Source organism: Solanum stenotomum, chromosome 9 (genome assembly GCF_019186545.1).
Source record: "Solanum stenotomum isolate F172 chromosome 9, ASM1918654v1, whole genome shotgun sequence".
NCBI classification, from domain to species: domain Eukaryota; kingdom Viridiplantae; phylum Streptophyta; class Magnoliopsida; order Solanales; family Solanaceae; genus Solanum; species Solanum stenotomum.
The window spans coordinates 2904751-2918590 of record NC_064290.1 but is presented as its reverse complement, the minus strand read 5'-3'; the positions used below and the strand labels follow the sequence as shown (position 1 = coordinate 2918590).

At 28.0% G+C, this 13840-nt stretch overlaps 2 protein-coding genes across 2 annotated transcripts; both read left to right on the top strand.

Moving 5' to 3' along the window:
* Positions 1 to 487: 487 nt before the first annotated feature.
* On the top strand, positions 488 to 2790 carry LOC125876652 (protein trichome birefringence-like 43). The gene is made up of 5 exons (XM_049557875.1): positions 488 to 805; positions 1638 to 1809; positions 1929 to 2107; positions 2283 to 2441; positions 2532 to 2790. Exons 1-5 carry the CDS (start codon positions 540 to 542, stop codon positions 2788 to 2790), a joined length of 1035 nt encoding a protein of 344 aa, XP_049413832.1. The 5' UTR covers positions 488 to 539.
* Positions 2791 to 4307: 1517 nt separating this feature from the next.
* LOC125876936 (protein trichome birefringence-like 42) lies at positions 4308 to 7729 on the top strand. Its single transcript, XM_049558228.1, has 5 exons — positions 4308 to 4528; positions 5221 to 5392; positions 6270 to 6445; positions 6584 to 6742; positions 7483 to 7729. The coding sequence occupies exons 2-5, from the start codon at positions 5267 to 5269 to the stop codon at positions 7727 to 7729; spliced, it is 708 nt and encodes a 235-aa protein (XP_049414185.1). The 5' UTR covers positions 4308 to 4528; positions 5221 to 5266.
* Positions 7730 to 13840: the final 6111 nt, after the last annotated feature.

The window sequence follows — 13840 nt, the reverse complement described above, 5'->3', positions numbered from 1 at the left end:
CAATTCAATTCTCTTTAATTCTAATCAAGAGTTTAAATTGCTCCACGTTATCTAGATCATTTCCTTTGTTTTCTTTGTCTTTCATTTTGAGTTTCTTTCTTGTTATCGATTTGAATCAAGGACATGAAAATGGAGAGAATTCATTCTAATAGATTAGTAGTTTTAACTAAATCTTTTTGTGATTCAAGATATTTATTATATACTCCAATATTTATCACATCTACTACTTGTAAACTACTAACCAACATGTATCATGCACTTTATGTTTACATAATTCCCAATTTGATACATTAATCTACTTATTATTTCCACCGTCTTTTTGTTTTACTTCCTTTTTCTTTAATAAAATTACTCATTTTCTTTATTTGGATATTTTATTAATGACTAGTAACTAAAGAAAATAATTAATGCCCTTTTTTCTCATTGATTCTTTTTTAAGAAAAAAAATTATGTATATATAGGACCCTTCCAAGTATCAAATAGACACAAATAAAAAGAGACTAAAGCTTTTTATTTTTTACTTTTTGGCGTGTCTTATAATGAAGGCTAGTTTTTCTCTAGTATTATTTTTTATTGTTTTCATGTTGAAAAATGTAGATGGGAAGTTGATGAATGATGTGAACAAATTGGGAATGAATGGTTGTGATTTATTTAACGGGAATTGGGTTTATGATGATGATTATCCTCTTTATGATTCATCTGTTTGTCCATTTATTGAAAAACAATTTAATTGTTTAAATAATGGAAGGCAAGATAGAGATTATCTCAAATATAGATGGCAACCCCATGGGTGCAATTTACCTAGGTACATTTTTTAAAAAATATATGTTGTTCTGGTTTTTAGTTTTTGATTTGTGTTTATGTACTTAATTTAGTTATTTTTTTATTTTTATTGGAACAATTAATTAGGGTGTGGTTGACAGGAAGGGAAATGTGTATTTTAGAAAAATAAATGTTTTTTTCTTGCCTTTTTTTATTATGTTGGGGAGTAGGCAGAAAATTTTGTCCCGGATATTTATATATAATCAAGGAAAACACTATGATGAAAGGGTGGTTGGGGACTCGAGGTAGGGAAAGAGATCGAGGTGGGCTCTATGGTGGGGGTTGGATAGGTCAAAGGTGGATGAGAGGGGTAATTTCTGGTGGGAGGTAGGGTGGGGAGTGAGGGTAGGTGGGGTGATGAGGCGGGAGAAGAGAGGTGGCAAATTAGCTTGTGAAAACAGAACGTATTCATGTTTGGGTGGGTTATTGACTCGTCCATTTCAGCTCATAAAATATTGGATTGATAGGTAATCCAAATTCACCCATGAAAAATTTTAACAAGATTTATTTTTATTTGATATAATATTACTGTAACAATAAAAAAAAGTTTTAATGGGCGGTTGAGTTATGCCCTATATAATTTAAGCTCATTTCAGTCCAACTAGCTTTTGGGTGAAGTCAATAACCACTCAGATTTATTAACTCAATTAATTTTGACTCGTCCAAACTTAACTTAACCTGCTTATTTAACACCTTTTATGAAATGCCAACCACAAAACTTATTTTCTTACTTTTATTAGGAAAAAAAATCAATTTTCCTTATTCATTAAGGACTAATTTTGCCCTTAATGTCATGTATGTTCATTTGTGTATAGGTTTAATGCTACACAATTTCAGCTCAAATTAAAGGGGAAGAGGGTGATGTTTGTAGGAGATTCACTAAGTGTGGATCAATGGCAATCTCTCACTTGTATGCTTTATGCAGCTGATCCACAAGCTAAATATATCTCCAAGAGGAATGGATCCACTTCTTTCTTCACATTTCCGGTACGTACGTTAGCCTATGAAAATATAAGTCGACTTATTTAAACTTGTTGAATAAATACATTTTCAAAATGAGGCTTTGCATTATATCTAAATAAACTTTCGTATCTTACTCTTTATAGAAATACAACACGTCCTACCTGGTATCTCGAAATGTTTTTCTAGTAGACATTGTCACAATGGAGAATGGAACCCGAGTTTTAGAGCTCGATTCTCTCAGTGGCGCGGCTCAATGGGAAGAAATGGATGTCCTCGTCTTTGATACTTGGCATTGGTGGTTTCACACTGGTAGAAAACAACCGTAAGTTCTCATATTTTAACATGTAATAGCACGTTAGTTATCATACCAATCAATAAAGATATTAAATTTATTCAACATTATCTTATATGTGACGTAAGTTTATACATATATTTTTTTACATCGTCAGTACATAGAACATATTGTTGTGATTATAAGTTTATAATTGTTTTTGTAGTTGGGGTTTTGTTCAAGATGGAAACTCTACATACAAAGATGCAAATCGTGTAACTCTATATGAGAAAGCATTGAATACTTGGGCAAAATGGGTGGACACTAAAGTAGACACCACAAAAACCAAAATATTTTTCCAAGGAGTTTCTCCTGACCATGACAAGTAAGTTCAACACACGTCCCAATTTACGTGACATCTTTTAATGTTAAAGTTTTATACACTGATAGTATATTGATTTGGTTATAAAATTAGTTGTACCGGAGCAACGCGACCGTCAGAGAGTACACAAGGACAACATCCTGGAGAAATAGTATTGGAGAAACTATTGAGAGGGATGAATAAATCAGTTCATTTGTTGAATGTAACAAAGTTGTCACAATATAGAGTAGATGGTCATCCATCAGTTTATGGATTTGGTGGACACAGATATGTGGATTGCACACATTGGTGTATTGCTGGTGTTGCTGATACTTGGAATGTACTATTAAGTGCAATTCTTGATCAAATATAGATCAATTATATGATTACTCTGTTCGTTCACTTTTATTTATCCATAATGCAATCTCAAATCAAGAAAATGCCTAGCCCCCTTTGCTTGCACTTATCTCTATTGATATTTTTTATGTTTAATAAAAGGTCACTAGACACTGTCTAGTGATAATTTGCAGGGGGGAAAAAATCAAGAAAATGCTTATTGACTTCCAAAAAAAAAGCCCATAACTTCAAAACTTTGGGCCAAAGTCCAACAGTGTGATTCCCCCATCTCTATCTAAATAATCCAGTCAAACTGTTTTGATATTTTTGAAAAACTAAAGTTAGGAAACTTGCAAACTACAAAAGTGAATTCAGAATTTAAAATTTATAATTTTCTGCATCGATTCAAATTCATTCTATAATAATAATTCAGTTCAGTATCAAATATTTATAGATATTTAAGTAGACTTTTCAAGAGTTTCACGTGAACTTGTAAGCGAACTTCTAGATCTACCCTTAACAAACTAGATACATCGTACTTTTCAGAACTGTCAATCAAATTTCTTCTCCCTATGTTAAAAAATGATTTTTTTTATGTATGTTTCGATGGAAACTTTTAGAACCTTAATTTTTTAAACCATGGAAATCGAGACCCTTAAGTTGAATGAAGATAGGGGAAGAAAGTAACCAAAATTTATTAGCAATAATAATTAGCATATATTATAATTAGTGAAGTGAATCAAAGAGTGGAACTAGCAATTAATGACACAAGTTATTGGTTTCCAAATCAAGCCGTCAACATCCATTGAATTGATAAATAAAGCAAAAAATCAACAAGTAATATTTTTCATGAAAAATGTTTAGCTTACCTTTGGATGGTCGTTACATATTATTTCATAATGTATTATATTGTATTGTATTATATTATTTTGATAAATACAACATTTGGATAGATTGTATATTGTTTGTCGTCCGTTACATAATGGTACACATAAGCAATTTGAAGAACAAACCGAAAAGAAAAGTAGGATATGAGACAGAGTATTATATAAAAGGGTAGGGAAAAGGGATAAAACATGACTATGACGAGAAGAAAATAATAAGGTAACGACGCAATCACATTAAATTGATCGTTACGTAATGATCAATTTAACGATACGATATACAATAAAACTCAAGTAACAATCAAAACAAATATTGTATTTAATCTAACAGTACAATATAATATAATACAATACAATACAATAGCTACAACCATCCAAACAAGCTGTTTAGAGGAGATATTAATACTTTCTATAAGTTACTAATCATCATGATCACTTGTGCAACATAAAAAAATGAACACATGCATGAATCCATTTCAGAAATTCATCAAATTCATTTCATCTTCACCTATATATATTGCACACATACAAAAGACCAAAGATCCCTCATTTGTACATCAAATTATTGATACAATAAAAAAAATTAAACTTTTTTCTCATGGTTTGTTACTCTGTATCTATCATTGCCATTGTATCAACATTTTTAACCATCTATGCACTTTCTCTTTTCTTGAATTCAAAAACCAAAATCTTCAATGAGGTAAATTTAGTAGGAATAAATAAGGGGTGTGATATTTACAAAGGGAGTTGGGTTCTTGATGAATCATATTCTCTATATAATACATCAACTTGTCCTTTTATTGAGCCCTCATTTGATTGTCAAAAGAATGGACGCCTTGATAAAGATTATTTCAAGTATAGATGGCAACCATTTGGATGTAATTTGCCAAGGTAATTGATTTTTGAAATAAGTTTGTTTAATTTATTGTTTCATTGGTTATCAACGGTGTGTTTTGTAGGGAGGAAAATCAGTTTTACAAAATATATTTCGATATTTTTCATTAGTTGATCGATTAAAATGCTTTGTAAATATTTTTCTGAAATATTAGGAAAATGATTTTCCTCGTGAAAAGATGATAAATAAACTTCATCAACCCCACTTCCACTAGTATCCACTTCTAACAAGGGGCGGGGACAGGGGACAGCGCCAGAGCATAGGAGAGAGTCTAACATAATTTAATAGTTTTGATTTAAATCAGGTATTATACTAGAAAAAATATTTAAAAATTGTACAAATTATTAATTTGAAATCCCATAACTTAAAATACAAAATTCTAAACTCATAGACAAAGTCTTGATTTTTCATCTTTCGTAGCCACCCCCACTAGTATCGCGCTCCAACTACCCCAACTCACCTCCACCAGCTTCATAGTATTTGTCAAAGTATATATAACTACATTTGAGATAATAATTATAGTTCTGTTTATTTATCAAATATCAAAAGATAAAAAATAAAACTACTTATTTTTTTATAGAAAAATCTTTTCTTTCGTACCAAATACACCCTAAATTAAGGATTTCAATATTATTGAATTAGTTAATCATTGACATTTTTTCCCTTTTTTATGTTCTAATTCTTATAGATTCAATGGAACTGAATTGGTGTTAAAATACAAAGGAAAACGCATCATGTTTGTTGGGGATTCACTTGGTCAAAATCAATGGGTTTCTCTTGCATGTATGCTTCATGTTTCACTACCACAAGCCAAGTATAGCATGGACAAAATTGGAAAGATTTATACATTCACCCTTTTGGTAACCCATATATTATTTTTCAAATTTATCTTCTATAATTTTACAATATAATATTTTCTTTACACTATCAATTGATTAAAAAAAATTTATATATAAGAATTAGTAGCACTTGTATATTTGGTGTTTCAATTATTGATATATTTCGATTTTAGTCCTTATAATGATATCTGATAAGCACGGTATACAGTCATCAATTAATATAATTGTGCACTTTTGATTATTTGTTTGTGAGTATTCATAAATTTACCATTATTATTGATCACTCCGCCATTTAATTACTCCTGTATTATGTTAAATTTGTGTTATTGTTCCATATTTGACGATATCATATGTTTTAACAAATAGTCAACTTTTAACATGAAAGAACAAATACATTAATTAATTTAAGATAAAATATAACTAGTCATATATCACAATGACCAGAAGCAATATTTACCAATATATAACTTAGGGAATAGAAGTACTATTATCCCCAAAGATAATTACATCAATTGTCCATAATATAAAATTGAGCTTAGTAACTTGTAAAATAATCCAAATTATCTGCTTCAACATGTTAAAATACACTAATAAAGAATACAAGTTATTTTCATTATCAGTTTATATAACTTAAATCCTCTTTGCTCATATTTTGTCCACTCTTTGTTTATACATAACATCTCTTGTTATAAAGGAATACAATAGTTGGTACTTGTTCCTTGGAATTGAGATTAGTAACTTGTAAAATAATTCAAATTATCTGCTACAACATGTTAAAATACACCAACAGAGAATACAAGTTCTTTTCATTATCAGCGTATATAACTTAAATCATCTTTATATATATGTTCATATTTTGTCCACTATTTGTTTTTACATAACATTTTTTGTAATATAGGAATACAATATTTGGTTATTGTTCCTTGGGAATCCACTCATTGTTGATACTGTTACTCAAAAAGGCTCAAGGGTACTCAAGATTGATTCAATTAGTTCTGGAAATATTTGGAAACAAATGGATGTATTGGTTTTTAATACATGGCATTGGTGGGATCGCAAAGGGAAAAAACAAACGTGAGATATACATGTGATATACAGTAATATTTTTCATATTTTTTTCAATATACTATATAGTATGTTTATTATTGTATGTCCTACTAATTAATTATTATCCATTTAATACAAGATATTATTATTTGTTTATTTTTGCAGTTGGAATGTGATTCAAGAAGGGAATATTACGTATAAAGATATGGATAGAATGGAACTTTATAAGAAAGGATTAAATACATGGGCCAAATGGGCTGATTCTAATCTTAATTCAACAAAAACAAGAATCTTTTTTCAAGGAGTTTCTCCTGATCATGAGGGGTAAGTATCATTCTTTATAAATTTAATTGTGGGTTAATAACATTTTTGGTTCCTCGGTTATTGATATATTTTGATTTTAATTCCTATGATATCTGATTAAACATATTAAACCTTTATTTTGTTGAACCATGCAACTTTTGGTCTCATTGCTTATAAATATTCATAAATTTACTATAATTATTAATCGTTTCGATCCCACTACTTAATGATTACTCATTACATTAAGTTTGTCTTGTCACTCCATATTTAACAGTGATATAATGCTATAAATAAATTACGTAAAACATATTTTTTTATCAAAGGGATCAAAGAGACATTTTTTAGTTATTTAAGGTTAAATATGTTGAGGTATACTTTTTCTATCCCAATTCATATGACATTTTTTTTTTATATGTATAGTCATCAAAACAATATCATATATTTATATTTAGTAACTATTTGATTTTAAACATTTCATTTTAATAATGAAATAATTTATAACTATAGAAACCTTTGTAGATAGTCCTAGGCCACAAATTTCTAAATTCCTTTTTTCTTCTCTTACACGTTACCTAATCAGACACTTTTGCATAAATTAAAACAGAGTGAGTATGTCGCAAGTACCAAAAAGCAAAATTTACTAATAAGGACCAAAATTACTATTATCTATTAACTTCTTGTTTCATTTAGATGGTAATTATATAATTATATTAATATATCTTGAAATTGATATTTTTTTAATTTTATTTTTTAATATTCAGATGTAAAGGAAAAACAGGACCAGCACAAAGTCCAGGAAATATACATCCAGGAGAAATAGAGCTAGAAAAAGTTTTGAAAACTATGTCAAAACTATTCGTCCGTTTGATCAACATAACAAGATTATCACAATACAGATCAGACGGCCATCAATCCATCTATAGTAATAGCATGGATTGTATTCATTGGTGTCTACCTGGGGTCCCTGATGCATGGAATCAACTCCTTTATCATTTTCTTATTTCATAATTTTACTACATTTTTTTTAAAAATCTTAAATTAACTCTTTGCATGAAAATGCATATAAAGGTATAGTTGTACGGCACAAATCTGAATTAGTCGGATTAGTACATTATAAATGAGACTCAACCGGCCAACTTCCTATCAAGATCAAAACCTTATAAGTTAATGTTTTCGTTGTCTACGAGGTATTATGTAGATTGATGAAAATAATCTTTTATCGAATTTTAAGATTTTATGTTCAAAGCTTTTATCCGGATCACACACTATATGATTCATTTGAAGATGACGCTCCCGACATAATTTTCTCCATATCCAGGCTCGAATCCATTTGCTTCCTTAAAAAGATCTGAAGTCAGTTTGAGTGGAGAGTTTGAATCTGATTTTGACCCATTCCAGATTTATGTATTTGTATTTATTATGAAGTGCTGGTCAACGTCAACACAAAACAAACAAGTTTAAAGTCCCATTATTTTTTTTTCCAGCTAATAAGTTCAAAAATATGTTTTCTTTTTCAGTGTCGTCTCTATCAGTATCTCAATCAACGGTTTTAATATATTTTAACATTTTTTAATTAACCTCTTATAATTATTTTATTAGCTAGCCAGTAAGATTGGTCAATTAACGAAGTTCTGAGAAGGTAGAGTGTACCGATAGATCCTTAGGACTATCAAGAAAAACGTTTTCAAAAATTAGATTTGACACGAAAAAATTCCACATTCAGGATAGAATTAACATTAATAATTCATCAAAGAATAGAAATATAGTTTATAATAATTAACTAATTGATTAAAAATCAAATTAATATAATTAGACAAGATTAATTTATGACAAACGCGTTCTCATACCAACCTTGTTGTCTCTAATTTTTCTTTTCGTAATTATAAGCGCGTTTTTTTTTGTCGAGTAACACCGCCGTTTTTACAACATTTATAGTATTCTCCCATGCAAATATTCCCAATATTGATTTTAATATGTGTTCTCATTCCAGAGAATTGTCGATTTGAAAACACTTCTAATTTTTTTCAAATATTTATTCTCTTCGTTTAGTTTTATGGGTTTTAGTTAGAGATGACATGAAACTTAAGTATGTGTGAGTGTGACGTTTAGGCAGACTGATGAGTGTGAGTCAAGTAAGAATTTACAAGTTTATAATTTGACAAGGTTTTGAAGATGAGCTGCACATGATTTTTTAGGTGAAACTCATATTGGAATGGAAGAGAAAATTATGATGAGATTTATAAGGCATAACTCAAGTTTACATAGCTGATATATGCACGTTTTGCAACTAAAATGTTCTTTAGTTATACACCTAAATGGTGCATTATATTCGAGACTTCAAGTAAAAAATAAAAGAGTACTTATCACCGACCTTGCAAGAAGAGGCTCCTCTCCAGTGATGATCTCTCCAGTTTTTCCAGTGCTACCTTGTATAGTTGACATGTGATCATTTAATTTTTAATGGAGAGAGAAAGAGAAATAGTAATAACCATGGTTAATGATGTTTGATCAAGAAAATTAATCTGGTCCATTAAAAATTAAATGAACACATGTCAACTATATACAAGGTAGCACTAGGAAAAACTAAAGAGATCATCACTGGAAAGGAGCCTCTTCCGACCTTGCACAACCTTAATTGGTGCCTTACTTTAAATAAGGTTGTTAATTTTCTGTTAATCAAGTAAAGAAGTGCAGCTGGATATATACCCAAAAATAATAATGCGTTGTTTATGCTTTCTAATAATGTTGTTATTCCATTAAAAAAAAACTATATACACTATGTATAATTCTTTAAACTAATTTATTTACTAAGAAAGCAACAAACATATATAGCTTCTCCAAATAGCTTCTTAATCATTGGTACCAATTTAGTGCTTTCGTTTTCTTGACCTTCACTTGATAAAATGTTCTATACACACTGTTTCTCTAGTATTAAAAAAGAATTTCTTGTTACATATAAGTTATAATAACTTTGTTTTTCTTCACATGAATATATCTTGCAATTCCTTTTTCACCAATATTCTATTATCTCACGATTTTTCTATATCAAATTAGTTATCTATTGACAATCTAACAGCATCATATTTTTTATCAACACCTGTACTTTATTGAATTTATTTTGAGAAATGATATAATTTCAAGTTATTATAAGAATATGATCAATTGATTGACAGTCTGAATTTTTACTTTATTAGTGAGTGTTCGATTTGATAAAAAAAATACCAATAAGTACATTCTTAATTTCTTAAGGTGGTACTTAAATTGGACCAAATTTTGCAAAAAGTAAAACCGACATTTAAAATCAATGGTATGTCATAATCAACATTAATATAATGTTAGAAGAAATTCTAATACTTTATTGGTTCGACTTTGTTTGACATTTTTTTTTATATTTCTACATTTGTATAATGAGAAATTTTTATAACTACATAAATTAAAATTGTGGAGTCATAATTTTTGCTTCATGAATTCTAAATTTTAGGATAATATTATCAAATGCTGGTATCAGGTTCTGAACTTAATTAGTCACGAGCTTCTTAATACAAATACAAAGTTTGAACAAAAATTAATTGATTCGCGGTCAAATCCATACACATTGAAGTCTAGCTTCACTCTGATATCGATATCATAATATGTTCAAGACTATAAATATTAAGAGCTTTATAATAATATAATATTATCATGATATACTTAAGATCATAAAAAAGATTAATAATTTTTTTTTATAATTTTATATCAAAATATTACAAATAAATTTCAATGAAATGAATATTAACTAGCGGCTTTCCCCATCAATCAATATTATAATGAGTAGCAAAGGACCATGCACGTACTATTTCATAACGCGTAAACTTATGTGTGTGTTATAATGAGTTTGACCAATTCTTTCACATTATATTCTTTCTCCAATTATTAGAGGCTATTATTCTTTTGGCAACTTAGCATTAAAAGTACGATTGACAATTTGTATTTTTATTTCGCATTTCGTTAGATATTCGATTTCTATAATAGGAATTCAATACTTATTTAGTTTGAATTTATATTGATCAAGACTTTTAATTAAAAAATTACGTAAAAAAAAGTTACAAATTTATTCATCTCATTATAATCTTCATTTGTATTATCAGGACATAACTCCATTGACTCACATCCTGTGGTCTGTGGATACCCATAGTACTCTTCACTTTGACATTTTAATTTTCTTTCCGTCAAATTAATGTCATTTAAATTTTATAAAAAAATATGGTTGGCAGTTTCCTCTTCTAGAATTGATTGTCATTAATTTTTATTATTTTAAATAATTCTTTATTTCTAACTTTTCATATATTATGTTTAATATTAAAAAATTAAAGAATAAGACAAACAAATTAAAATAAAGAAAAAATTAAACATAATGTGCCAATTTTTAATAAATGAAAGTCCTTGAAGGTGCAATCGAGGAAATCAAATTTCTTCTCCCAACAAATATGAGTTATGTAGGTTATAACAAAAAATTAAAGCAATTTTCCTAGTTTTTTTATCCCAAAATTAAAATAAAATAAATATAATGATGGATTAATTGACTACGTATTTATTATTCCTCCAGTCCCATATTAGTTAATCACTTTTCATTTTGCACGGTACTTAGGAAATCAAAAATAAGAAGATGATTTTACAAATTCACCCCTTAAAAACCTTCTTGGAAACTTTACAAACAAATGTGAACACTTTCAAAAAGAATTAATTGTAAGGTTAATATAGAGAAAAAATCAATTAGTGTTTTCTTAATTTACTAAGGTGATCAATTGATAGAGTACGAGATAACTATGTTTAATGATTAACTCATATGGGACGGAGGGGTATGTACTTATGACTAAATATCAAGACATCCACTAAAAGAAAGAAAATTAAGCTAAATTCCAAGTACTTTACTGAATAAATATTCATTAATTTGAGGGACAAAACAAACGATTGGAAAGTCAATTTCTTAGACCAGAAAGAACATGACAAATAAAATGACACTCTACTTTAATACTATATTTTATGTGTTCATGAATAAAGTAGCAAGTGATACCACTAAAAGAAAAGAAAACAAGTTTGACTTCAAGTAGCTTACTGAATAAATATTCAATAATTTGAGAGACAAAACAAATTATTGGGAAATTAATTAGACTATTAGAAAGAACATAATACATAAAATAACAGTTCACTTCAATATATTTTGTGTTCACGAAGAATAAGAATAAAGTATCAAGATATATATATATATATATATATATATATATATATATATAGATCATTATAAGAAGAAGAAAACAAGCCCGATTTCTAAGTATTTTTTAGAATAATATAAACTTCATACATGCGGGCACACAGAGCTAAAATTCTATAGAACTCAATAATTTAATTAAACTTAATTATTTTGTCTTAAAGAATTCATGTAGTATAATTTTTTTTTCATTTAGACATTAGAATCGAGTAATTTGATACCCAAACTCAAAAATAATTAAATTCTAAATTCTAAATTTGTCCTTTATTTGTCGGCTCGTTCTTCACAAATTCGATTGAATTATGTTCATAATATGAAGTTAAAAGGTTTAGAACCTTTGCATTCCTATACAAAAAATCGATGCATTATTCATATGCCTGTTTAGAACAACATAAATGGAAAGGAGGTGAGAGAGAAACAGGACTTGAAAAACGAGCTAAGCCGTGCAAAAACACGGGAATATAGCAAATAAGCAAGTAGGTTTTCCGTCTACATACAATATTAATTATTGACACAAAAATCAAGTGTGGTTTACGACTTTACGTTATAATTGACCTATAATAAGATTGATTAATTTTAATGAATATAAATACCAGCACATGATTAATATGATACTTGCGTAAAATATCACCATCCAAAAGTAATAACCTACTCCTAATTAGTCCCGTGTCTAAATTTGTAACATCTTAATCTTAATTCTAGTCCACACAGATACATTTAAGTTTTAAAAGTAAAATTTAACGATATGTCATCTACTTTAATTTTAATATGAAGATATATGGGTATATATGGCAAGATTTTACTGTTTCGAAAACTTAAATATTATTTTAACAAGTAAAAAAGAAGAAAAGAATTAGTAAATGTGAAGAGTTTATTTCAATAATTTGTGCTCTTTACCGTAAAGAGTTGATAGTATGTTTGACCAAGTTTCTCGAAATTCAAAAACACTCAAAATAATTAACAAATATTTATTTTTTAGAGAATTTTGGTGTTTGATTTAGCTTTTAGAAAAAAAGTAAATATTTTGTAGTAGTAACAAAATTCTTTGTGAGCATTTTTGGAACGTTAGCCAAAAATAAATTACTGCTAAAATATTGATAAATATTTTTTTTCAAATTGATTGATATAAACAACTACTCTTTAAAAGTATTTTCTTTTTCGAAAATCACTTATGAATAAAATTACGTAGTATTAGTCATTAAGTCGGTTTATTTTTAGATTTGAATTTCAATTATTAAATATATTTATTTTTTAATTTACAATTATTTGATAAATCTAAATAGATTTAAATGATCACAATTTATAACAAAATTGTAATATAATTAAAATATCTATTAATAGGTTATACATATTAAAAATAATAATTCATCACTACTCTATTCACAACATCGGGTTATCTTCGCCCACCATTATCCACTATCATTACTTATAACCAAAGAATTAAATTTTAATAAAAACAAACAGTCTTAGCTTAGTGAAATGAGTTTTCAATAGTGTAAACGTATGTCATCTTTAGTGTAAGTGCCCAAATTTTAGTGTCAAGTGTTTTAAGAATCTGAATAAAATATTAAAAACATCACAAGTAAGAAAGAAAAAAAAAATCTTAGAAAATTTGTAATATTATAATGAAAAGATCCAAGAAAATAGTGTACTAGTCACTACCATCCAATCCCCTTAGTTCAAATTATTTTTCTTATCTCTTACAAAAAATAATATTTTCTTTGTCCCAATTTACGCGACATATTTTATCCTCTATTTCAATTTATGTGACATATTTCATAAAAATATTCCTTCTATCCTAATTTATATAATGTATTTTATTTTTCGAGAGCTAAACAATTTCAAAATTCGAAATGTGTCACGTAAATTGA

Bases quoted from the DNA above. Each gene is read 5' to 3' on its own strand.
- LOC125876936 (XM_049558228.1), top strand. From the start codon at position 5,267: ATGTTTGTTGGGGATTCACTTGGTCAAAATCAATGGGTTTCTCTTGCA. The intron at 5,393-6,269 runs GTAACCCATATA...TTTGTAATATAG, and splicing joins TTTATACATTCACCCTTTTG to GAATACAATATTTGGTTATT. The intron at 6,743-7,482 runs GTAAGTATCATT...TTTAATATTCAG, and splicing joins GTTTCTCCTGATCATGAGGG to ATGTAAAGGAAAAACAGGAC.
- LOC125876652 (XM_049557875.1), top strand. From the start codon at position 540: ATGAAGGCTAGTTTTTCTCTAGTATTATTTTTTATTGTTTTCATGTTG. The intron at 806-1,637 runs GTACATTTTTTA...ATTTGTGTATAG, and splicing joins CATGGGTGCAATTTACCTAG to GTTTAATGCTACACAATTTC. The intron at 2,108-2,282 runs GTAAGTTCTCAT...TTGTTTTTGTAG, and splicing joins CACACTGGTAGAAAACAACC to TTGGGGTTTTGTTCAAGATG.